This window comes from Alligator sinensis, unplaced genomic scaffold (assembly GCF_000455745.1).
Source record: "Alligator sinensis unplaced genomic scaffold, ASM45574v1 scaffold811_1, whole genome shotgun sequence".
NCBI lineage: Eukaryota > Metazoa > Chordata > Crocodylia > Alligatoridae > Alligator > Alligator sinensis.
Window position 1 is genome coordinate 291,757 of NW_005842579.1, and position 24,926 is coordinate 316,682.

Here is a 24,926-nt window from a genome sequence, read left to right on the forward strand (position 1 = left end):
CCCCCGGGTCCCGACCAGCCCCGCATCAGCAGCGCCAGCTCTGCGGCGGTGATGGGCCCTGCACCGCGAACGTGCCAGTGTGCCCGCCAAGGACATGCTTCTCGCCGCGGCGAAGATGGCGTGGATACGTGCCAGCCTGCTACTTACAGGGAAAACTTCCGCGGGGCTGGCAGCCTCCGGCAACCCTGCCCTGCTCAAAAACTGGGGGGCAGAAAGGAGGGTCAGGAACATGCCCCCACCCACCCCCATAATGACCCTGCTGGCCTGGCCACGATGCAAAACAGCCACATGCTTGGGGTGAAACGAATTTAGAGGGGACTCAGCAAGGCAGGAGAGGGTGCTAGGTGCTGTACGCTGGGCCAGCCCCTTTCCAGGCTCCGGCACTGCAGCTCCACTTACTGCCAGCTGCTTTGGCACTGCCCAGGTCCCTTCCCCACTCGGCAACTGGTTCATGGGTAACAAGGGCTTGGCTGCCACGAGCTCCCGGGTCCAGGCCCTCGCGATCAGCAGGGTGAGGGTAAGTCTCCCTGGGCAAGCCAGGCGGCTCACAGCCCCTGGAGCAATGCCAGAGACCCTTTGCTGCCTGTTCTGCAGATGCCAATCACCTGGGCTCCACGAGGCCCCTGATGACTGATAGAAAAGTGCTGGCTTGGGGGGAAAAAAAGAAATCTTTCCACTGACTTCACTGCAGGCTTAATGCACTGCCCGGTCTGGGCTGTGAGGAGGGGCCCGGCTGCCCTCCTGCGCGTGTCATGGGCACCATACTGCTACGGGGTTGGAGGATTCTCCTCGGCACAGCCCCAGCCTTCGTTCTCCCTGGCTGTGAGTGTGCAAAGGTGCTTCCCTTCCCATCACGAGCTCCTCACAAGAGGGGCCAGGTCCAGCTACAGCCCTATAAGTACCCCCCAACCCCCACCCTGGCCCTGCCTGGTCCCCGCAGCCCCCAGCTTCCCGATCCCAGGGCTGCATTTGGCAGCAGCAGCAGGACCCGAGGCCCAGGAGAGTTTTCCAGCGAGCAGAGCCGTTAATTACCTCATTGTCAGAGTCCATTACCACTCCCCCCGGAGCCCCCGCGCCAGAGATGAAATGGAGAAACTGCTGGGGGGATCAATCCATGCTAAACGCTTCAGGGACCGCAGGGGTGGTGATGGTGGGAGGGGGTCACCGTGCTGCGCTCTTAACCCTTCAGCGGATGGCACGGGCGAGGGGGCTGGGACCCCGCTTGCTGCCAATCCCGGGAGTTGGAGACTCACAGGCTGGTTGGGACCCCAGACCCCAAGGAGCCCCCCTGCAGTTTGCTTCCCCAGGGCAGTGGGGAGGGGGTGCAGTCACATAGGGGGCTTGTTTCCTCCTGGCTCCATGCCACCCCCTGGATCCCCTCCCCAGCTGTTACGTGTGGTCGTTACACACCCCAGAGGTGGTCGCACCAACCCAAGCCTTGTCAAACCTCACTGGACACAGCCATAGCAGAGCTCATTGCCAGTGTCAAGGGCATGGGGTCACATCCGCTGGCTGTGGTGTCCGATGCAGCCCCAGGACAGCTGTCCATGGCTGCCCCACTTCCGTAGCTCTGGGTCCAGCCCACATAGCATTGAAACCTCAAACACCCAATTCAGGGAGGGAGAGAGACCGATATCACCCCCATCTTCCCCCATTCCCGCCCCCCAGACCCTGGCAGGGCCGCACTGCCTGGCTGTGACCCTGCCACGTCAGGCTCCAGGCATAAGCCGTCAAGCTGATGCGGGCGGGCAGCTCCGCCCGGTGCTGGAGCATATGCGGAGCACGATGAGTTCAAGACCCCGGTTCAAGCCCTTGATGGAGACTGAAGCCCTGCAGACCCCTGCCCGGCTGGCCCAGGTGGGCACTGTGCACTGGCCCTGGTTTCCCAGTGGGCGCAGGGCTGGAGTAATAGCTTCTGGATTGATTTCAGCTGCAGGAGTCAGTGGGAGCCGCCAATGTGGCGTGAGGCACTGGGGACGGCTCTGGTTTCCTGGATGTTTTCTCACTGCAGTAAACAGCCCGGGCGGCTCACGTGTGTCATGCCACTGAATCCCGGAAAGCCCCAGCCTATGCCAGGGGAAGGCAATGGGGCAACACACACGGGGGGAGTGGGGCTGTGCATCTCCAGGGGGGCTGCATGCAGCTGGCTCGGGCATGAATGGGGAAAGGGGGAGCCCAGAGGCATTCATGCCCATCTCAGCTCAGCTGCATCCCACCAGGCCTAGCCCAACCCTGGGCAGGGGGCTGGGACCACTGCTCTCACCCCTCCCCAGCCCCATCTTTGTCTGGGCTCGGGTTTGCAAAGTTGCAGCCCTGCAGCCAGCTCTCCACTCTGCCTTAGTTTCTCCACTCAGGAAACCCCCCAGGGAGGGCAGGATGGCAGGTTCGGGTTCCTGCCTCGAGCCCCAGGTCCAACACACCTTGGACATGCCCTCGGGTTCGGCCACGACAGCCTGCCAGCTCTGCAGTGCCTCTCTCTTATCTCCGGCAGGGGCTAGTGACAAAGCACGGGCTGGGACCCAGGCAGCCGTGGCTAATTACCCAGATGCAATCCATTCAGCTCCATTACGGGCAGACCCGGGGCTCGAACATTAGCGGTAGAGCAGGCCCATGCCGGCAGATGTGATTATGGGGACGCTGCGGGGCAGGCGATAAGGCCTCTGATTCAATGAAGGGCACATGTGTTCCTGCCTTGCCGGTGGCAGAGACAGAAGCGAGGTCCTGACGTGTCCCAGAGCGTGGTCACGGTCACCCGGCTTCGGTGAAGGGCAGGTCTCGGCCGGGAACAGGGCAAGGCAAGGTGGTGGGAGGGGAGGCACCGAACCGGCTGGGCTTGCTTTTTCCTTCCCAAAGTTTTGCAAACTCTTTCAGCATCACTGCATGCCCCAGATAGCCGACTTGGTGCTGGCAGGTCCACAGGCAACCACGAGACCCTCCCCTGGTGCCTTGGCTCTCGGATCCACACCAAGCAAGAACAGGGCAGGAGCCCACCATGGCGCCAGGCCCCCATCCCAGCCTGGCGGCGCCTGAGAAACCCAGCTCCGACCGAGGGACTTGGGCAGAGGTTTTATTTCACAGCAGGTCCCTGTGCAAAGCCACGGGTGCACGTGGCCCCAGCAGGTGTGCTCGTGCAAGGAGGCCCAGTGACAGGGAGGTCCCAGCTGCTGCTAGACCCATGCGGACAGGGTCGAACCAGGCATCGCTGCAGCACAAGCAGAATCGGGCCCATTGCATAAGCCCAGAGTCACCTCCATCACCTCTGCCCAGTGCCAGCTCCTGCCATGGTGAGGTCTCCCCTTGCTGCAGACCAGCCCCCTTGGCCCCCAGGAGACCCCAACTGGAACTTGCAGGTGGGAAGGATGGGAGCCATGGCCCCCGCAAACCCTTCATGGGTGCAATGGATGCTCTATGGCTGGGGTGCAAGACGGTGCAGCCCCCCTGGCTGCCATGAGCCTCTGGTTCTGTACAATCAGGCACCCCCCACCCCGCCCCGAGAAGCCCCTATAGCAATGATCTAGTGCTTACAAGAATAAATAGGTTTAGAAACACACGGGGACTGCGGGACAGCCCCATCCACACCCCCGTCCCATCAACCCTATTGGCCAACCTCTGATCGGGAAAAGCAAGAGTCCGGCCCGCTCCGAAACACAAGCAGCATCTGGTGGCCCCAGATGCAGGGTAAGGTGGGGGTTGAAGTCCAGGCAGCCCCCAGCCAGGGACAGGGAAAGGGTGAGCAGGGCTGGGGCAGGCACCCAGCAGCAGGAAGCCTCCATCCGTCCATCCGTCGCAGGCTCACAGCAATTTTGGCATCCCGTCCCGGGCTGCACCGGGTCTGAGGGAGCAGTGGGAGCTCCCCCCGGCCACAGCCGTGGCCCCTTGGCTGCTAGCCCAGGATGTCCAAGTAGACAGGCGGCGTCTTGACCAGGGCTTGCAGCCGGCGGTGGATCTCCTTCATGCTCTGGCGCTGGGGAGGCTCGCGCTGCCAGCAGCTCTGCATGATGTCGTAGACCTCGGAGGGGCAGGTCCGCGGGCGCTCCAGCTCCCGGCCCTGCGTGATGCACTCGATAGCCTAGTAGTGGCAGGGGGACGAAGCGGGTGAAACCACCGCCCCTCTCCTGCCATCCCCCGGCTCAGCACAGGGAGGTCAGCCCCCCAAGGATCTCAATGCCCCCCGGCAGTGACAGTCCCAACCCAGGTCCCCTGACCCCTGCCTGCTGCTCCCTTTTGGGTGTGGGACCCAGGCGTCCTGGTTTCCATTGGCTGCTAGAGCTGGAGAAAGAACCCAGGTGTCCAAGTGCCCAGGGGCAGCCTGGATGGGCCCCGTGAGGCTGAGCCAGCACCCCCTGGCTCCCTAGGCCACCTTCTTGGCCCCCATAGCAGCAGCCGCCTGGACCCCCAGCCCCCCCTATGCCCCTCGCCAGCCCCACACCTCAGTGTTGGAGAGCTGGTACCAGGGCTGCTTCCCGTAGGTGAAGATCTCCCAGAGCACCACCCCGAAGCTCCAGATATCGCTCTCAGTGGTGAACTTGCGGTAGAGGATGCTTTCGGGGGGCATCCACCGGATGGGCAGCATCGTGCGGCCCCCCACCTGCCGGGGTGAGGACAATGATAAAAGGGAGAGAAGAGGAGAGAGAAAGAAAAGTGAGAGATGGAGGAGAGCCCCTTCTGCCCCTGGCTTGTGCCAGGCAAGCAGAATCGGGCCTGGAGACGCCACATGCACGCCCCACCCCCTCGCTGCTCCCCCCGCTCCACCTGCGCTAAGTGCTCTGCCTCCCCCTTGCCTTGCCAGGCCCCATTAAATATGAATACAGGGCTTGGGTGGGGCTGGAGCTAAAAGGGAAAATTGCAAGCGGCCCCCGGAGCCCCCGGCTGTCACCACACCACTCCCAGCAGGGCCCTCCCAGAGATGGATGGAGATGGATGGCTCCAGCCCCTGCTGCCCCGGACTCCCGCCCCCCACCCCAGGCGAGTGGGCAAGCTGCCATGCCGACCAGCCCAGAAAGGAACAGGATTAGAGGAGGGAAGAAGGACGAGCCTCCCGGGCACCCAGCAAAGGATCTGCCAAGGGGAGAGTTCAAAAGGGAGCTCCAGAGACTGCACTGGCCAGCAGGTTTGGGAAGCTGTTTTCCTGCCTCCCCTAGCTGGCAGCAGTAGTGAGCTGTTATCCTGCCTAGAGATCAGCCACTCCCCTGGATGGCAGCAGTAGTGAGCTGTCATCCTGCCTAGAGACCAGCCCTCCCCTAGCTAGCAGTACTGAGCAGTTATTTTCTATGGGCACAGACACTACAAGGGGACATGGAGGATGCACACACACGCCCGCCGTGCTCACTCGGTAGTAGTCGGTGCTGTAGATATCCCGGGACATGCCGAAGTCCCCAATCTTCACCACCATGCCGTGGCCCACCAGGCAGTTGCGGGTAGCCAGGTCGCGGTGCACGAAGTGCAGGGAAGCCAGGTACACCATGCCCGAGGCGATCTGCGTGGCGATCTGCAGCATGTGGCTCAGTGTCAGCTGCCCAAACGGCTGCCCATTCCCGTTGTCCAGGATCTTGGCATCTGGCCCGTGGGACCTGGGCAGGGCATGGCAGGGCAGGGGTGAGGTCTGGAGAGTGAACTGGCATCCCCAGTGCCCTCTCAGGCCTTTCAGAGCAGGGAAATAGCTCCTGTGTCCAGAGCAGGGGTGGCATAAAGGCTTCATGCCCTGTCCTTCACACTGGGCAGGGTGGCAGGGCCCCGATCCTCTCTGCCCAGCAGTCTGGAGCAGCCCCGAGGCTGATCCAAGTGCCACTGAGATCAAATATCTGTATGGACAGGGGCAGGGGGGCACCAAACATGGCTCCAGGGGGGCACCAAATGCAGCTCAAATCCTCTGAACACACCCGACACCTCCCAGACCTCAACAGCCTCCCTCAGCCATGCGTGAAAGTCCATCCGTGGCTTTCCACAAGGCCACGTGCCTGCTTTGATGCCAAGCGGTGCTGACAGCAGAGGGCGCGGAGCCATTTACGCCAGGTCTCATCACCATCATAATCTTAGCTGCGTCTCCGCGCTCGGCCCGTGGCCGCCCAGCAGCCCCCCGTCTCGCAGCAATGCCTGGGGGGCCCATCGAAGAGTCTCTGCTTATTGCAACTGATGGGCAATCTCCCTCGCTGCCAGCCTCTCAGACAGCTAATCTAATCAATATTGCAAGGAGGGCCGCATTAGCAGGGAGGCTGTCTGAGCCGCGCCAGTAATGGAGCGGTGGGGAGGGCACGCCAGCGGCGGCCAGGGGAAGCAGCAAGAGGAGTGGGTCTCCATGTGGGGTGGGGAGCGTGCAAATGTGTGCACACGTGTGCACGGGGATGAGATTTGGGGAAGGGTTAAAAAAGCCTTGAAGGGGTTGTGTTTGCCCCTCCAGGGTTTCAGGTTGGCCCCAGCAGACTAGCTCATGACCCCCTGCTACAGCCCCAAGGAGCTCTGAGCCAGGCCGGGGCACGGATCAGGCCCAGGTGGGTCAGACCTCGTCCCCGGCCCCCACCTGAGGAAGCGGTTGAGGTCGCCATGCTTCATGTACTCGAAGACCATGATGAGGGGCTCGCCGTCTGTGCACACGCCGTAGAAGCGCACGATGTGCTCGTGCTGCAGCACCGTCAGCAGCTCTGCCTCACGCTGGAAGTCCAGCCGGGCGCTCTCCGTGGCTTCCTTCAGCGCCTGGCAGGGGGGAAATTGGAGCAATGCAACCCTGGGGCTGGAGGGGGCAAGAGGGGAGGCCAGGCCGCCTGCCCCCGCTGGGCATGGGGTGCAAAGGGTGAGGGGCGAGGGGGCCACACCGACTGCCTAGGGGACCCTGGGCAAGTCCCTGGGAACAAGCTCATGCTGTCATCTCTGCACGCAGCTGCGAGGTCTGGGGGGGACAGGGGGCACCTGTGCAGCTCCGGGCACAACGAAGCAGAGCTCCCACTGCCATCATAATCAGGAGATCTCTGCAAACCAGGGCTGGGAGGGCTGAGTGCTGACTCTCCCACAGGCCTGGACAGGGCCCAGCGGGGTGTTTGTGTGTGCGCCTGCGTATGTGCATTCACACCTGCCAGGGGAAATCAGTCATGTGTCATAAGCCCTATACCGCCGGCAGCTGGTGGGGATTCCCCAGAGAGAAGCCCTGGTTGCTGGGAGGGAGTCCCCTGCCCTGGAGACTCAAGCTGTGGAGTGGGGAAGAAAGGGCTGGGGGTTACCTTGACAGCCACAAGCATCTTCTCCTGGTCGGGGATGAGGTTGTAGCATTCGGCCAAGAAAACCTTCCCGAAGGCGCCCTCGCCCAGCTCCCACTTCAGCACAATGTCCCGCCGCTTGATGTGGTGGACACCTGCCGGACAGGGGCTGTGAGCCCTGCCCTGCCCCTGGTCTCAGGAGGTAGGGGGGCTTCTGAACAGGGGTGGATCCGGATGCAGGTGTCGCTCTGGGGCCAAGGGGTTCAGTGGGGACCCCAGGGAAGGGGACTGGGCTGGGGCAGAGCCTCCGCACCCACTCCATCCTCAGCCAAACCCCCCTAGACACCTCCCACCCCCAGCTCCTACCAGGACCCCCCGGAAGACCCCAGGGCATCTCCCAGCCCCCCCAAAACACCCCAGGGAGCTCCTAATCCCACCCTGCCCTGTCCCTTACAGGTGTCGCAGAAGTACTGGGGGTTCTCGATGACGCTGGCTTTCACCCCATCCAGTTTGCTCTCCGCTGAGGACAGGGGGCTGCTGCCCAGGTTCATGAAGTGCAGGGACATGGCTACATCGTCCTCCTGTGCCAGCACGGCCGAGCCTGCCGTGGTCGGGGGGGAGAAGAGATGCCAGGATCCCATGCCATGACCCCAAGCAGGCAGGAGCCCATGCCATGAACCCAGGTGGGCAGGGATGCCCTCCCAACCCATGGTCCTGATCCCGGGGGGGGGGGGGGGGGGGGGGCGCGTGCAGCCCCCCAGCTCTAGGAGCTGGTGGTGGTATCAATGCGGGGATGGGGAAGGTGAGTGAAGCACATGAAAGCCCCGAGGGGTCCGGGCCCGAGTGCCGTGATGCACCCACGGAGCAGTGAGCACCCCCCTCCTCTCCCCACTCCCAGTCCAAGCTCCGGCCCCGGGGGGAGCCAGGCTGATCAAACCCATTTAGAGGCTGAATCCGTTCCAGGAGTGAATTAGCAGCTGCCGCCTGCCTTGCTTGTCACATGGCTGCGGGGGGGCGGGGGTGGGATTCTCGGACCCGGGGCCCTGCATTGCCCCCCTTCCCCATTGCTCCAGCTGCAGGCACCAGCTCCAGCCTCCCTTGCTCCCTGCAGGCAGGATCGGGGCCTGGGCAAGCACTGGGAGCAGTCGGGGGTGACGCATCCATGGACATGGCCCCCCTTGGACCTCAGGGCATGCATAGAAGCAACGCCCAGCCACCAGCAGGTTTACTCCCCATGGACACAGGGCCGGCTCCTGCAGGGTGAGGGACTTGCATGGAGCCAGGTGGCAGGTTTGAGGCCCCGTGTCAGGGACTTACGATTGATGCCGAACTTGGAGTGTCGCCCACACTTGTTGAGCACAATGAGCATGACAGATAGGAAGACGCAGGCGAAGACGGCCAGCGCCACGGCCACTGAGACCTGGGGAGGGGACACGGCTCAGCCTGGACCCCGGGCACTGCTAGGACGGAGGCCGAGGCCATGCCAGACCTGGCCCTCCCAGGGAGAGACAGCACAGACCAAAGGCCAGGACTCCTGGGCTCTCTTCCCGGGGGGGTGGTTCAGAGTCAGGGAAGGCCTGATGCTGCCTCTGACCCACTGCAGGGAAACAGGCCAGTCCCATGCCTCAGTTTCCCCACCCAGGGCAGGCTGAGCTGGCAGGAAGCAGCAGATCCTGGTGCTTGCCCTGTCCCAACAAAGACGCCCTCTGTGCTCCCCCACAACCCCCTCACCCCAATGCCATGGTCCTCCGACGTCTCCACCGGCCCCTCCTGGGTGCTGTTCCCATGGCCTGGAGAGAAGCAGGACAGGCAGCATTAGCGCAGGGGGTGCAGCTCTGCCCCCTCCCCCCCCCCCCCCGGTGAGGGTCTGGGGGGCTGGTAATGGGGTACAGACCCCCCATTCCAGCTGTGGGGGCTGCATCTGGAGCAGAGATCCCAGTGACCCCCACCCCGTCCCCCAACTCGATCCAGGGCTGGGCTCGTGCACGTGGCCTGGGGTCCCTCTGCGGGTGCAGGCAGGGTGGAAAGCAGCCCCCCAGTCAAGACTCACCCACGGGAGACAGCGACACTGCAGGCGGTGGTGAGGGGAAAGAAGAAGCTGTGTTACTCACCAGCCCCGGGACCCCACTTGCCCCCCCAATCCACATCAGAGCCCCTCTCACTCCCATCTCACCCCTCTCCAACATGGATCAAATGACTGCGGGGAGAAACCAGACACCTGGGTTCCCTGCTGCCTGGACTCGATGCCCAGGGTGGCATCCTCCCATCACCCCTGCCCCTAATAGGGTCAGAGGAATGCGTGATTCTCCAGCTCCCCGTTCCCCGAGGGCTCCTGATAGCAGAGAGGCAGGAGGGGAAACTGAGTCCCAGAGGTGTCCTGCTACCCTCGGCTCCCTGGGCATGCACCTGGGATGGGCTCTTCGGGGTTGAAGCTGAAGGGGTTGTCCATGAAGCGCCCGTAGATGGTGCGGGCATTGGTGCCCAGAGGGTTGCGTACAAGCAGCGTGTAGTTGCCATTGTTGACGTGTGTGGGGCGGTTGAGGTGCAGGCAGCCATGCAGCACGGTGGAGTTGAGCTCGGCCTCCACGATACGCGTGTGGATGTAGGGCCCTTCAGGCAGCGCCGAGCCGTTGAACAGCCACCGGATGCTGGGCGCCGGGTTCCCGTCCACCGAGAAGGGGATGCACCAGAAGTGCTGCGCGATGGCATCCTGCAGGTCCAGGATCACGGCCGGGACTGCGGGACAGCGGGAGCGTGGGGCAGGGGGCCGGGGACAGCCCCCCACCTGGCCCTCCCGCTGGGAGCAGGGGCTGGAACCGGGGGGCCTGTCCCTAGGGCTCGGAGCTGGGGCTGGCCCTATGCTGCCTTGCACACCCGTGGGTTCACACACACACGCACCCCCACACCTGCAAACACACGCACACGCTCATATATGCACCCCTACATGCATGCTCACATGCACACACACATATGCACACCCATAAACACATATGCACCCACATGCATGCTCACACATCCATGCATGCATGCTCACACCCAGAATGCATACCTATGCATGCCCACACACGTTTGTGCACCTGTAGACACATGTGCATCCACATGCATGTTTGTGCACCTGTAAACATGTATGCATGCACACACAAGTACACACACCTGTGCACTCATACAACCATGAATGCACACCTATACACACCCATGTGCATGTCCACACACCTCTAAACACATACGCATCCACATGCATATTTGTGCACCTGTAAGCACGTGTGCATGTGTGTGGATGCACACAAACCCATGCACGCACATTCACACCCATGAATGTACACCTATGCACACTCACAGCCACATGCATGTCCACACAACTGTAAACACATTGTGTATCCACATGTGTATCCACATGCATGTTTGTGCACCCATGAACACGTATACATCCACACAAACCTGTGCACACATGCTCACACCCATGAATGCACACTCACACCCATGTTCACGCGCCTGTAAACATGTACGCATCCACACGCAAGCACACATGCCCGTGCACACATGCTCACACCCAGGAATGCACACCTATGCACACCCAAACACATGATTACGAACCTGTAAACATGTACACATCCACATGCATGTTCGTGCACCTGTAAACATGTACGCACCCATACGCATACACACACGCTCATACATGCATGTTCCCAGGCACCTGGGTCTACATGGGAATGCAAGGGGCTGCTGTGAAGCTGCTTGGGGCTGCTAAATGACATAACCAAGACACCCCCCCCCATGGGCAGCAGTGGCAGAGCCCTTGGCTAGCCCCACACCCATTGTGCCCCACTCTCCCGCCCCCCTGGCCACCTGCGCAAGGCTCACAGGTGACATTGAGCTGCACGGCCTCCTCAGTGCGGCCCACCCCATTCTCAGCCCAGCAGGTTACATCCTTGCGGTTGAAGGTGGATGAGACATTGTGGATCTGTAGGGAGACCTCCGAGGCTGACACCTGCAGAGACAGGCCCGGTCTGAGACCCCAGCAGTGGGCAGAGCAAAGCAGGGCTGGGCACCCACCCTGCCGGCAGCCTTGCCAGGCCAAACACACTCTGGGCTGGGGGGAGAATCACCCCTCGCTGGGAACAGTGTGGGGGCTAGGACCCTCTGCTGGGCTGCAATTGCACCTGAGCCAATGGGGCAGGATGGAGCAGCTGGGGACAGAGGGGTTTAATGGAGAACAGGAGGGTGGGAGGCACTGGGACTGCCCCAGCAGGCAGCATACGGCTGACCCCCCCCCCAAACCCACAACAACCAAGCAAACCTCCCATGGCCTCCGGCACAAAGAGGAGGCTGCAGGTCATGAGGCCACAAGGTCAGGACATGAAGGCTGAGAGGCCCCCAGGGACAAGGAGGTCGGATCTGGCACTCCCAGGGGTCAGGGGTTGCTTTCCAGCCACCTCCCTCTGGGAAGGGAAGCTGTACAGGGGAGAGAAACCGAGGCCCGCAGGCCCCACTTGCCTGGACGATGACAGGCGGTTCAAGGCCCACGTCAGGCACGATCCAAGCACCGGTGGCTGGCGGGTCACCCAGGATGTGGCACGTCAGGTTTACACTCTCGCCCTGCTGCACCGGCACATCATGGTGCTCGATCCAGATCCGTGGCAGCTCTGCGCAGGGGCAGGGGGGAGAGACAGAGTGCCTCAGGGTGGGCACAGCACCCCTTCCACATGCATACACACACATGCACACAAGAACGCACATGGGCATGTACGTGTTTGTGCATGCACACACATGCACTTGCATAAGCACACACGCATACACATGTACACAGACAGAACACACACACATGCATACATATCTGCATACATGCACTTGCACATGCACTTGCACACAGAGAGAACACACACATACGTGCACACCAATGTACTTGCACATGCACATGCCCACACATACGAACATGCATGCCTGCACACACACAGGCACATGCACACAGGCAGAACACACACACACATGCACTTGCATATGCACATGCAAGCACACATGCACACGCACATGCATTCACACACATGCACGTGCACATGCATACACACTCCAGGTCTCAGGGCAGGGCCCGCGTACCACAGTCTGGAACGTGCAGCTCAGCCAGCAGAACCTCCACGTTGTGCCCCCAGCAGCTCAGCGACTGGTTCCCCAGCCCAGCCTGGCCACTTCGCTGCCACAGCTGCAGCCACAGGAGGTCACAGGAGCACTGGAAGGGGTTCCCCACGAGCACCCTGCACGGGGACGGGGGTCAGGGAGCAGGACCCTGGGGTGGGGGGGCGGGATCCACCCACTCTGCCCATCCCACAATCACCCCAGCCCTGGGATCACCCCTGGTCCCTGCTCCAATGCAGCCAGGGCCCTTCCCGGGCTGGGCCAGGCCCTGGCAGTACCCATGGGTACTCACAGCTCCTGCAGTGGCAGGTGGCGGAAGGTTTTCCAGGACAGCGACGCCAGTGCGTTGGATGAGAGGTTCCTGCCGGGGGCAGAGACAGGCATGTGGAGCAGGAGCAACCCATCCAGGGTGGTCCCAGCCCCCCTCTTACCCAGCCTAAGTGAGGCTGCAACCCCCATTGCCCCAGGAGGGGAAACTGAGGCACAGGGAGATGGAGCCCCAGAGCACCTGCAAGGACCCCAGCCCTGCCCACCATCTGGGGTGTCTCTCACGCCCTGCCCCCATGCAATGAGTGCCCCTGCTATTGCTCCCCTGCACCACCCACACAGCTACAAACACCCCAAAGAAGGGGGCACTTACAGAAGGGCAAAAGGGGAGCAAGATCTGCCCTAGCAAGCTGGGCAGGGGGCATCACCGGCGGCACCCGGGCCTTTCCCCAGCTCAGAGCAGCACTTCCCCCGGAGCTGCCTCCCCCTCCTCGAGCCCCAGCTGCCGGCAGATTGAGTTTTGCAGCCGGCATTGCTCTCCAGCGCAGGGACAGCTGTGCCCGATCAATCCCTCGCCCCACAACACACGGGGAGGGGGAGGCTGGTACCCGCGATGCACAGACGGAGGCAGGACAGGCCCCGTCTTAGTCCCCAGGACTCACAGGTAGCTGAGCTTGGGGGTGGCGTGGAAGGCGTCCTCGGTGATGGAGTGCAGCCCCGAGCCAGTGATGGTACTGCGAGGCAGAGGGACTGCCATGAGCAAGGGGAGGCCACGCCCCCCGACCCCAGCATCATGGAGGGGGCAATTTGGGGAACCCAGGAGGTCACGTGGATGCACCAGAGCAGGGTGCATGGGAGAGACCCGAGCACCTGCTGGAGCAGCCTCGAGGCGGCTCTCAATAGCCCCGGGGGCTGGTCCCCAGGGGTTGCATCTCCCTTTGCCCCCCCAGTCTCTGCAGGCTTCATGGGGGAGGTGTATTGGGACAGGGGATCTGCCCCCAACCCACCCCCTTGCACGCACGCGTGTGACGCACCAGGGATACTCACAGGTTCTTCAGCTCCCGGAAGGCCTTCATGTCGTCCAATGTCAGGCGGCTCAGCGCCCTCTGGTTCTCAATGACCCTGGGAAGCAGCAAGGCCGTGAGCAGGATCGGGCCCCGGGCAGGGTGACAGGAGGCAAGCAGCGCTGGGGGCTGATGGATGGGGCCATAAGGAGGCCTCTTCCCTCATTATCCCGCTCCTTCCAGCTGCTCCAGGCTTGGATGGAGCATCTGTCCCCAGCCACCGATGCCCCTGCTTTCACTGGGGTGGAGGGCCATGGTGCCTCAGTTTCCCCTGAAACCAGCTTGGGGCTGCATTAGGGCACTTTGCCAGCGGGGCTGTGCTGGGCGCTGGTCCGGGGCCACTCCACAGTGATCCATGTCCCATGGCTGGATTCCCCCTTTGCCTGTGGCCCACAAATAGCAATTCCCTTGCTCCCTGGACCCCCCACCCCAAGACGTCCCAGCCTTGAACCCAGCACCATCCCCCCCGCCTGCCCCCGTGTTTGGGCACCAGGCTCTGCTGCACGGGCGGTGAATGACTCTTCCCAATGCAAACAGCATTGGGAAACCGCTCGATAACCTTCTACAAACCACAGAGGAAGGGAGAAGGGTCCCGATCCCCCAGACCCGTGCGAATCCCCTGGGGCTCAGGACCCCGCAGCCCGGGGCGACTTTCCTGGGCTCCATCTCAGGGGCTGGGCCCTGGGTTTTGCCTGGGAGCCTCTGCCCCACCCAGCCTCCATCCCCGTGCCCGAGCAGGGTGGGGCAGCTGCATCACGAGGCTGGAGGGTGAGTCCTGGGTGCGTGGCACTGCGGCCCCTTGGGTGGGATGAGCTGGGGGGTGACAGCTGCCTGGGGTAAGGGGGACATCCCCTGGCATGGATGCATGGGGCTCAGGAGAGGCCATAAATGCAGCACACAAAGCCGCCTGCACGTGGGGCAGGCAGAGGAGCCCATTCTGGAAGTGCCCTGCCCCTCCCAGCCGCTGCGCAACAAAGGCCTGGCAGCGCCCGCCAGGTTCAGCCCCACCCCAGAAAGGGAAACCGAGGCATGGCCCCAGCCAAGGGGAGCTGGCAAGCCGGGGATGGGATTCGAGGGCCCAAAGCCAGTGAAGGAACCCAAGTGTCCAGTCTCCCATAGACCTTGCGCCCCTCCCGGAGCTGGGAGCAGAACCCAGGCGTCCGGGCTGCCAGCCTCCCCCTTACCATGTCTGTCCCCCAGGGCACAAGGGGCTGGTGGTAGCCACATGCCTGGTGGCGCTGGGAGCTGCAGCAGAAAGGGGGGCTGGCTCCCACGGCCAGCTCCCCACCACCAGCCCTGCCCTGCCCTGCCATCCCTGGCTTTGCCCAGGGTGGATGCGGGGGGGAAGGGGGGGGGGGGCAAGGAGCAGGAGCAACCCTGAGCACAACGCCTGGGCACGGGACTGCTCCCATGGCTCCAAGGTGGCCGGGGATGACGGCAGCCCAGCCCCCAGGGCCTGAGCCTAGCTGGGGGTGCCCCTCCGCTGCTGGCACGATGTCTCCTGGGGATGGAGCAGAGCAGGGGGCACAGACCAGGGGAGGCTGGCTGTGACCCCACCCTGGGCACTCCCAAGCCCTCCTGATCTCCTGGGTCTCCGGCTCCCCACCTGGCCTGCCTCCCCCACACCCCCGAGGTACTCACACGTCAGTGAAGTTCTCCGTCCCTGCCAGCTCTGCCAGGCTGCGGAGGCCACTGGGCTCCAGGCACTGGAGCTGGAGGGTCCCGAAGCACCTGCAGCCCCCAGGGCAGGGGCTGGCACAGCCCAAGGGCAGGAGCAGGCAGCACAGCGGAAGCAACCAGGCAGGCAGCATGGTGGGCCCCGGTGCCCAGAGCGGGTCCCCAGTGCCCTGTGCACCTGCTGCCTGGGCAGGCGGTGGCCAGCATGGGTGTGCAGGCATCTGCCCGGCTTAAAGGCAACGGCATGTCCAGCCTTGCAGGGAGGAGCTTGTCAGAGCCCTCCTCCACAGACAGCTGCAGCCAGCCCAGCCCAGCCCAGCCCAGGCAGGAGCTGTCCAACATCTGGGCACCCCTGGGCACAGCCCCTGGGCACCAAGGGGAGATTTGGATTGAAGGGAGCATTGCAGGGAACAGGCCCCATTGCAAGGGAGTGGGGGTGTACAGCAGGGAAAGTGGGTCCAACTCCCCACAGCTGTAGGGGGATGAGAAGAGGGCTGCGGGTTGGGAGTGAGGGGCACCGGCATGGCTGGGGTGAAGGGATTGCAGATGTGGGGGCTGTGGGTCAGGAGTGAGGGGCACCAGCACAGTTGCAGTGGGGGGATTGCAGATGGGGGGACTGTGGGTCAGGAGTGAGGGGCACTGGCACAGCTGGGGTGGGGGGCATCAGCAGAGCAGGAGAGGAGCCCCCACCCCAGCCTGGGACCCATGCATACACATGTGCACACATGATGCAGCTCCCCACAACTTCCCCCAGTGCCACCACAGTACCTTCCTCAGCTTCCCCCAGCCAGGCACCTTGGCGGTCTGAACCCCCTGCCTCCAAACACAACCGTGCTCCTCATGGCCTCATCCAAGCCCAAACCCACAGCACTGCCCTTGCCCTGGGGCCTTGCACCACCTCCGACACACACAAGCCACCTGGCTGCTCCCCAGAGGTGGCTGCATTTCAGCCAAGGGGAGGCCTGGCTGGCTGCATTCTGCACCCCCAGCCCCCTGGGGTCCTGAGCTCTGCTCCTCTGGGACCCTGGCTGAGGCCATCACAGAACCCACAGGCTATGCTCCGGGGTGCTCCGAGGTTACAGGTCAGGACCCCAAGCCAGGGGGCTGCATTTAAATCATGCACTTGGAGGATATGTCCATGCACACGCACAGGAACACGTGTGCACACTTCGCCCCTTCTGCTGCAGGGTGTGTGTCAGCTCCCTGGCGCCGTCCAGTGGGCATGCCGGGTAGTGCCAGCATCACCCACACTCCCAGCTGGGAAATCAGGTCAAGAGACCAGGGCAGGATCAGGTCCCGGTGACCTTTGCCCTCTGCTGAGATGCTGGGGTGCAGATAGCGCCCCCCCCGCAACACACCTCTTGTGCAAGGGTATTGCATGGGGCAGGGGGAGCTAGCCAGTGCCCCCCACCAAATGCAAAACCCTCTGGCCATTAACCCTTTGTATCCCAGCAGCCAACACAACCCAGGGGCTGGGCCTCTGCCCAGTTAGGGGCTGCTGGGGGAATGCTGGTGGGGGTTTACAAAGCTGGGGCGGGGGGTCCTGGAAACACAGGGGAACCTCAGCCCTGCCCTGCTTTGCCTTCCAGCCTGGTGCCCCTCTGGGGTTAATCCTTCCTGCCCGGCACTCATTAATTCCCACCCCCACCATGTCACCCCCTAGCCCCGCTTCTGCTTCTGCCCTCTGGGGCGTGCAGGGGGTCACGGACGTGGGTCCAGGGGTTACTCATTAACCACGTGAGAAGGTCCCAGGCTCCAAAGTGCGTGGTTAATGGGGCTGCTGAGGTGTTTGGTGCCCGGGGCCAGGGCACGACGGGGTGGCAGGTCACACTCGGCTCCAGAGAAACAGGAGCTGCAGCCCTGGGAGCTTCCCTGACATGCCACAAGCAGGGCAGTTCTCTGCCTGAGCTCCCACAAATGGTCCTCAGCAACATCCTGGAAGCAGGGGGAGGTTTGGGACCCCACGCTTGCCTTGGGGCCTGCCCTCGGTCTCTTGGTGAGGGGGAAAGCTGAGGCGCACACGCAGACATGGAGGAGCTGGCTATGCTTGGGGCCTCAACGCCCCATCTTCTTTACTGAACAGCACCAGAAAGACAGAGCCAAGTCAGCGCTGCCCCTGCACGTGGTCTCCAGTGGCCACAGACCCCTCCATGCAGCCCCCAACCCAGCCCTGGCCCCAGGTTTGTGGGGGCATGGCTAATTCCCGGTCCAGAGAGGATGGCTCGGTTCGGCGTGCCACCCCCCTCACCTGCCCTCCATCTCCATGCAACCATATGGGAATGAGCAAGCATGGCTGGTGCAAGCAGGAGCCAGCCCAGCTGCTGCACCCCGTGGCTCCGCTAGCCCCATCCTGGTTGCCACGTGCTGGAGATGCTGCCCCCACCCCAGCCATGCAAAGACCCCAGCCACTGGCCCGTTGCAGGGGTCTGGTGTGTGACCCCCCTGCAACACCCAGCTCTGGAGCAGCCTCCCCTTGCATGGGGTAACAGCCGCCTACTGCTGCTGGGAAACTGCCACTCAAGTCCAGGAGGCCTGAGGCAGGTAGCACAGTGCCCAGCTCCCTGCCCAGGCTCTGGCTGAATGCCCAGGGGTGCAAGGTCTGCACCAGGGGTCGTCCAGCCCCATCCCCACCAGCCTGTGCTGGAGGGAGCTTCCAGCAGCCCCAGCACAGAAAATCCCTTCAGGTTGGTGCAGCGCGGCCCCAGGGTCCCTGCCAGGGAAGCAGCCAGCTCAGTGTGAGGGGAAACCTCCGAGCCCCCACACAGCTGAGAAAGAAACAAGGCAGGAGGGGAGACCCCCTCCCCAGTGTCTGGCCCAGCACGGGCCAAGGCATGGGGGTCCCAGCGTCTCCATCACCCACCTGGGGAGGCCCTGCACACAGTCTGGAGCTGTGATTTGAGCACGTGTGGGGTGACCTGTGTCTGCATGTGCATGCATGTCCATGGGTGCACAGCCAGCTTGGAGCCCCCGCAGTCCAGCTCTTGCGCAGCCTGCCAGGACTGTCCCCGCGGGAGAGGGGGAAGATCAGCTCCTGACCCAGGTGTGCTCCAGGGTGGAAAGCCCTGATCCTGAGCAGCCCTGGGACACCAGAGTCCTCTGGGGGGGATGGGGGCAGCTCCAGGGGCCGGGCAGGGCTCTCAGAGGCAGGATGTCCCGTTCATGTGCGAACAGTCTCCCGGCTGGCCCTGGCCCAGGTTTGGGTCCTTAGGGGAGCAGGGGGTCTCCTCCACCAGCAGTGCATCAGCCTCGGTGTCAGGGGCCTCGCCGGAGCCGCGGCGCTGGTTCTCGGAGCTGTAGAAGAAGGAGAGGCGCCGGAAGGCCGGGCTCATGTCGTCCTGGATGCGGCCCAGCAGCTGTGTGAAGGATGGGCGCTGCCGCGGGTTCTGCTGCCAGCACCAGCGCATCAGCTCATGGCTGGGGAGAGAGGGGGGTCAGCACACCCCAGACCCCTGCCCTCTCCCCAGCCCCAGAGAAGGACCCCATGCAGTTCTGCAAGGATGCAGAGCCAATGCCCACCCTGAGACCCGGGTGCCCACAAAATCGGGCCCAGAGAGGAGGCCGCCAGACCCGGGACACAGATTCTCACAGCTTCTCAGGGCAGTTCTCAGGCCGCTCGAGGACGCCGTTGTCCATGACGAAGTGCAGCACCTGCTCATTGGACATGCCCTGGTAGGGCTGCTCGGCCAGCGTGGCGATCTCCCACAGCACCACGCCGAAGGACCTGGGGACACGGCACGATGTCATGGCCTCTGCTGGCCACATCCCCCTGGCCACACACTGCTCCCCGCCGGGAAGCTTGCCAGACCATCCATCCATCCATCCATCCATCCGGGAGAGGGGAGGCACCTACCAGACATCCGAGTGGGTGTTGAAAAGCCCATCCTTCAGGGCTTCGGGGGACATCCAGCGCACGGGCAGCAGCCCCTTCCCACCCTTGCGGTAATAGTCCGTCTCATAGATGTCCCGGGTCATGCCAAAATCTGGGGGCAGGAAGGCAGGGGGGTCACCAGACCAGAACATGCCCCCCCAGATCTGTACAGCCCCTGCCGGGAGCAAACCTGAAAGCCCCCGTCCCACTGCCCCCACCTCCAATCTTGACGGTGAAGTCCTCGGACACCATGCAGTTGCGTGCGGCGAGGTCGCGGTGCACAAACTTCTTGGCATTCAGGTATGCCATGCCGTCGGCGATCTCCCCCGCCATCTGGATCATGGTCTTCAGTGAGGGTGGCGGCAACCCGGGGTTGTTCTGGGAGACACCGAGGGAGGACAGATGGGCAGGGGGCCTAGTGGGATCAGGGCAGCCTCCCCCCTCCAGTGTCCCCAGGAAGGTTCTAGGGGAAGCAGCTTGTGGAGCGGAGGCCCAGAGGCTGCAAGGTATGCTGGGTGGTAGAGCACCCGCAAGCAGGGTGCCAGGTGCTGTACGGACCCAGAGCATCGTGATCCCCGCCTCACCGAGCAGATGTTCCCCCCAGAATGAGTGGGTAGGTCTGTCTGGGATGACACACCTGCCTTGAGATGGTTGGGAAAACTGATGGAGGGAGGGTTGGGTGGATGGATGGAGGGAGGGTTCGGATGGAGAGTTGGGTGGATGGCTGCAGGGTTGGGTGGATGGATGGACAGAGATTGGGTGGATGAATGTGGATGGAGGGTTGGGTGGGTGGGTGGATGGATGGATGGACAGAGGGTTGGGTGGATGGATGGATGGAGGCAGGGTTGGGTGGATGAAGGGTTGGGTGGATAGACGAATTGAGGAATAGGAGGGGTGGGTGGGCATGCTCCATCCAAGTCAGGTGCCATGGCCTCAGTTGGGGCAGTACATGGTGAGTATCCCCTTCCCAGCCCCTGCCCCCAGGCTCAGTCCAACACCATGCCCTAAATCCACCACCCTGAGCAGCTTCCTCCTGCCCCCATCAGCACCTGTGGCTTGGCCCCATCCCACACTGTTCTCCACCCTCTACCCAGCTGGATACTGGCTGCAGCCTCTCACCTCAGCGTCAGGGCGGAGAGACCGGAGGTAGCTTTTCAGGTCCCCACGGGTCATCAGCTCCATGATGACCAGGGCAGGCTGGCCCTGCGACACCACGCCAAGGAGACGGACCTAGGGAGAGGTCACGTGGCATTAGGACAGGAGCTGTGGCTATGGGGGCTAGCTGGAACATGGATTGTCCAGGCCTCCCCAAGACCCTCCACCGGGTCCCCTGGCCCCCTACCACGTGGTGGCACTTGAAGGCCTTCATGACGGAGGCTTCATTGAGGAACTCGATACGCTCCCGCATGGTGGCCAGCTCATTGACGGTCTTCAGGGCCACCTGGGTCTCCTCGCCCTCCTTCTCCAGGCCACGGGCAATGCCCTCATACACCATACCGAAGGAGCCCTGCCCCAGCTCCCGGATCACCGTGATCTTGTCCCGTGACACTTCCCACTCGTCCGGGACATACACTGAGGTGCAGATGGGGGATAAAAGCCTACTGTTGCTGCTGGCCTGGGGAGCTGTGTACTCCGGGTGCCGAGCCACCATCGCGTCCGTCCCCCTGCCCTGCCCCAAGACCCCTTTCTGGGTCTGGTATGCTGCAAGGGGTGAGTTGCAACTCAACCCGGCCCTTCCCAGCTGCGTGCCTGTTTCCGCCTGCCCCAAGTGGTTTCTGGGAGCCGTACATACTGTTGGAGGTGCTGAAGTACTCAGGGTTGACCGAGGCATACAGTGTGCCGCTGGGGTACCCATCGCTGTTCCTGCCAAGGGGAGAGGGCAGGGGTGAGGGTCTCAGCTCCCACCCTGCTCCCTGCCGAACCCCCCAGTAGGACCTAACACCATCTGACCCTGCTACAAACAGGTGCCCAAGGGGGGCAGAATCAGGCCCAAGCATCACCCCCAGGCAGGATCGGGCCCTCTGAGCCCTCCAGAGAGCCCAGGCCAGGGAAGGCTGGTGGGTCTCAACTCCATGCAGCCTGGCCCCAATCCTCACTGGCCTGATCTGGACATGACCTCGGTGCAACTCGGGACCCCTGCACATTACCTCTTCTTGTTGTAGAAGAAGACAAAGACAGCCAGGCAGGTGATGAGCACCATGAGCAGGATGGGCATGACGGTCAGCAGCACGTAGATGCCTCCAGACTCTTCCTCCACTGTCAGGGCAGGGGGTAGAAATAAACCCAGCCTTTACAGACGCGTGGGAAGCCAAAAACAACCCTGCCCTGGCCAGTCCTGCAGCACCATGAGCACCCCTCAGCCGGACCCACACCCCACTCACCTGGGCCCAGGATGTAAAATTTGACCAGGCCAGTCCAGGAGCCATTTCCAGCCAGTGAGGTGGCCCGGACCTTGGCTGAGTAGTTCCCTGGCTGAAGCAGGGCAAGGTGGACACCGCCGTATTTTGCATAACGGTGGCGGGAGACGCACACCACTGTGGATACGTTCTGGGGCAGAGCAGAGACAGGTTAAAGAGGGGCATGGGGGCGCGGGGCCTGCTTCCAATGCAGCATGCCAAGTGCTGTACAAACCCCGAGGGAGAGGCAGCCTCTGCCCCAAAGACCCTCAGGTCGGGAGGCGAAGGGTGTGGGGCGTACGGCCAGTGGGTGCAGAACCCAGGCATCCGGGACAGGGGCACGAGCAGGGGCCAGGGGGAAGGAGTGGGACGCACCTCGGTCTCCCGGCTGTACTTGATCTCATACTTGAGGATGAGCCCATTGGGGTTGTGCGGCTGCTCCCAGCGCAGCAGGACGCTGTTCTTGCTGGCTGGCTCCCAGGTGACATTCCCAGGGATGTTGTCTGCTTCCACTGGAGGGGGAGAAGAGAGGGATCAGAGCCGTGGGGGCAGGTCTGACAGCCCCAGTGCTGCCCAGAGCCTCTCCTGTGGGGCCAGGAAGGTGGCATGGGCCTGGGGGACTCTTCTTGGACCCTCATGGGGCCCTACAGCCCCATCCATCCCTGCCCTGACCCACGGACCCCTACAAATCTGGGGGTCCCACACCCGAGCACTGCCTGGGTGGGGGGGATCCCTCCAAGCTGCCGTGAAGCTGAGCCCAAGAAACTCATTGCATGGATGGAAACCAGAATTCGAACTCCGGTCTCCAGGGGCAGAGTGGATTTGCTGCACTGTGCCACCGTCCCCTCTCCTCGCTGCAGGCCGTACGCTTGGGCATGGTCCTGGCGAAGACGAAGGTGGCGGCGCTGCAGCCCACGGTGTGGGCAGCGTGGTTGCAGGCATGGATGTCAATGCGGTACTCGGTGAAGTGGCGCAGCTGAGACAGCACCGTCCGGTCCCGCAGCACCTTGTCCTCGAAGATCTGGAAGTCAGGCTCGGCCTTGGGGCTCACGCCCCCGCGTTGCGGGGCTGACAGATTCCCCCGGGGCTCCGAGGAGAGTGCATCGGGCAGTGCGTGGCCAGGGCTGGTCACGGCCAAGATGTCCCGACGCCTCTTGGGGGTCCTATGGGGGACAGCGGTGAAAGCCGGGAGGGCTGGGGGACTCCTAAGTCCCTCCCAGACCTCAGGGGTTCATTAATAGTCAGGTCAAGGCAGGACTCCTGGGTCCCGGAGGAGCAAGGGGGTCACGCGGCTAGAGCAAGCCAGGACGCCTGGGTTCTCTTCCTGGGGTTTTCCTCTGCCACGCAGGGTCTCTACTCACCTCTGCGGGTTCTTGTTCACCGATGTCACCTTCCAGGGGGGTCTGGAAAGACAGAGCCAGGAGACTGCCCAGAGGGTCCTGGCACCCCAGGCACCCTCATGGGATGGACAAAGTATGGTCACAGGCACCCCATCCCAAAGGGAACCCAGGAGTCCTGGCTTCTCAGCTAGACACCCCACTGCCCTCCTCACCCCGCTCTGCCCGGCCCAGAGCAGCCTGCGGCATCCCCCAGACCCGCGCGCCCGGAGGCAAGGACCCCCAAGACCCCCGGCACCTGGGGATGATGATCGAGTTGTGCAGGAAGTTCTCAAACTTCTTTTGGAAGGAGACGGCCTCGCCGCCCATGTGCAGCTGCCCGTCGGCCGGGTGGCAGGGACAGCACCGCTCCTCGGCCGCCTCCTCGCCCTCGGGGCCCTCGCTGCCCTCCACGTCAAAGCGAGTGTCCGCACTGCTGGTTGGCAGCTTCAGGCCTGGGCCGGGGCGCAGAGTCGGTGGGGTGAGCAGGAGGCACCTCCTCTGTGCCCACCTGCCACCCCCCCACAGCGCCTGGGATGGACCCAGGAGACCAAGCAGGTAAGCCCCACCTGGCCCCCTAGCACTCCTAGTAAGCCCCGCCCCTTGGGACTCCACCTGGCTAAGCCCCACCCCCAGCATCTCTTGTAAGCCCCGCCCCTTGAAACTCCACTTTCATAAGCCCTGCCCCTGTCATCCCTTGGAAGCCCCGCCCATGGGAATTCCACCTTCATAAGCCCCGCCCTTGGCATCCCTTGTAAGCCCCACCCCTCCACCTAGGTAAGCCCCGCCCCTTGGGGCTCGGCCTGGATAAGCCCTGCCCCCTGGCACCCCTGCCAGGTAGGGAAGACCCGGGCACATAGCCCATGGCAGGGAGGCGGCCCCTGGCGCCCACCCGCGCTGACCTTTGTGGCAGTAGTCGTTGACGTAGAGGTCGGCATCCTCCGCCAACTGCTGCCACAGCACCAGGTAGTAGGTGATGTTCCCGTTGCGCTGCGTGGGCGGCTTCCAGCGCACGATGATGTGGGACGAGGAGTTGGACATGGAGATGACATCCCTCGGCACCGTCGGGGCTGTGGGACACCACGGCGTGACCCCCACGCATCCCATCTGCATCCCCATCTGCCCCTGTTCTTCCCTGGGGGCCTGATCCTGCCTGGGACTGGGTCATCCACAGCACCCCTGCGCCCTCCACCCCAGCAGAGGTGCAGAAGCTCCCAGGATGGGGCACTCACCCGGGAGGATTTGCACCCAGGACCCAAACCTCACTTGCCGCGGCTCCATTAGCTGGCGGGAGTGGCTGGTTGCTATCCGCTGGAGCGACCTAACGGGTAGCGGGACGTGCCCTGGCACCCCTACCTGCTGGCAGGGTGCGGATGTAGACCACCTCGCTCTGTGCCCCATAGTTGCGGCCTTCCTCCGCCGTGGTGAGGGGGATGGCACGGACGAAGAGGGCATACTGCGTCCAGGGCTTCAGGCCCAGCAGCGCCACGCCAGGGTCCTGGTCGCTGTGCAGGGGCAGCTCTACATCCACCACATTCCAGCTGTGAGCCCCACAGGCGTCTTGGCCCACGTACTCCGTCACGTTCTGGAAGGGCCTGGACACCCCCACCCCCGCAGCGGGGATCAGCATGTGGAGGGCCACAAACTCCCCTCCTCCTGCCCCCTGACTGGGACTTGGCCCCCTCCCATGACTGCTTGCAGGACAGAGGTGCAGCTGCCTCTGGGATCTGATGGCCCCAGATGCACAGCTGGCTCTGGGGTGCGGCATGGCACCTGCTTCACACCTCTGCATCCCGTATGCACATACATGATGCAGCCCCCTCTGGGGAGGAAACAGCATGCAGCAACCCCACCCCGCCAGCCTAGGCAGGAAGAGGGGAGCCCTGGGGTACCCCAAGGCAGAGCCAAGCCTGCCAGCTGCCTCCTGGCTGGCTCAGGGTGGGTGGGGGGCCCACGAGGAC

At 63.3% G+C, this 24,926-nt stretch overlaps 2 protein-coding genes across 4 annotated transcripts in view; both read right to left on the minus strand.

The window, feature by feature from the left end:
• Positions 1-3,062: 3,062 nt before the first annotated feature.
• On the minus strand, positions 3,063-16,548 carry NTRK1 (neurotrophic receptor tyrosine kinase 1). 2 transcript variants are annotated; one of them, XM_025214359.1, is made up of 17 exons: positions 15,290-16,548; positions 13,632-13,706; positions 13,247-13,318; positions 12,610-12,678; positions 12,282-12,436; positions 11,682-11,830; positions 11,049-11,175; positions 9,594-9,923; positions 9,238-9,255; positions 8,919-8,977; positions 8,505-8,607; positions 7,642-7,788; positions 7,212-7,342; positions 6,518-6,690; positions 5,330-5,570; positions 4,430-4,588; positions 3,063-4,069 (listed from the first exon to the last, which is right to left on the minus strand). In XM_025214359.1, exons 1-17 carry the CDS (start codon positions 15,544-15,546, stop codon positions 3,884-3,886), a joined length of 2,451 nt encoding a protein of 816 aa, XP_025070144.1. In that variant the 5' UTR covers positions 15,547-16,548; the 3' UTR covers positions 3,063-3,883. The 2 variants fall into 2 exon arrangements, with proteins under 2 accessions (XP_025070144.1, XP_025070145.1); XM_025214360.1 differs by having other exon boundaries at positions 13,632-13,777; positions 15,290-15,386.
• A 181-nt stretch (positions 16,549-16,729) lies between these two features.
• INSRR (insulin receptor related receptor) overlaps positions 16,730-24,926 on the minus strand; it is a 19,244-nt gene continuing 11,047 nt past the window's right edge. For both annotated transcript variants that reach the window (XM_025214358.1, XM_014524176.2), the window contains exons 8-22: positions 24,322-24,560; positions 23,868-24,035; positions 23,225-23,420; positions 22,951-22,992; positions 22,457-22,752; positions 21,965-22,101; positions 21,575-21,740; positions 21,341-21,449; positions 20,986-21,056; positions 20,536-20,765; positions 20,313-20,423; positions 19,412-19,571; positions 19,176-19,305; positions 18,912-19,046; positions 16,730-18,739 (exon numbers count right to left, since the gene is read on the minus strand). In XM_025214358.1, the coding sequence (XP_025070143.1) occupies positions 18,463-18,739; positions 18,912-19,046; positions 19,176-19,305; positions 19,412-19,571; positions 20,313-20,423; positions 20,536-20,765; positions 20,986-21,056; positions 21,341-21,449; positions 21,575-21,740; positions 21,965-22,101; positions 22,457-22,752; positions 22,951-22,992; positions 23,225-23,420; positions 23,868-24,035; positions 24,322-24,560 (2,467 nt within the window). In that variant the 3' untranslated portion in view covers positions 16,730-18,462. The remainder of the gene's footprint in view (positions 18,740-18,911; positions 19,047-19,175; positions 19,306-19,411; positions 19,572-20,312; positions 20,424-20,535; positions 20,766-20,985; positions 21,057-21,340; positions 21,450-21,574; positions 21,741-21,964; positions 22,102-22,456; positions 22,753-22,950; positions 22,993-23,224; positions 23,421-23,867; positions 24,036-24,321; positions 24,561-24,926) is intronic.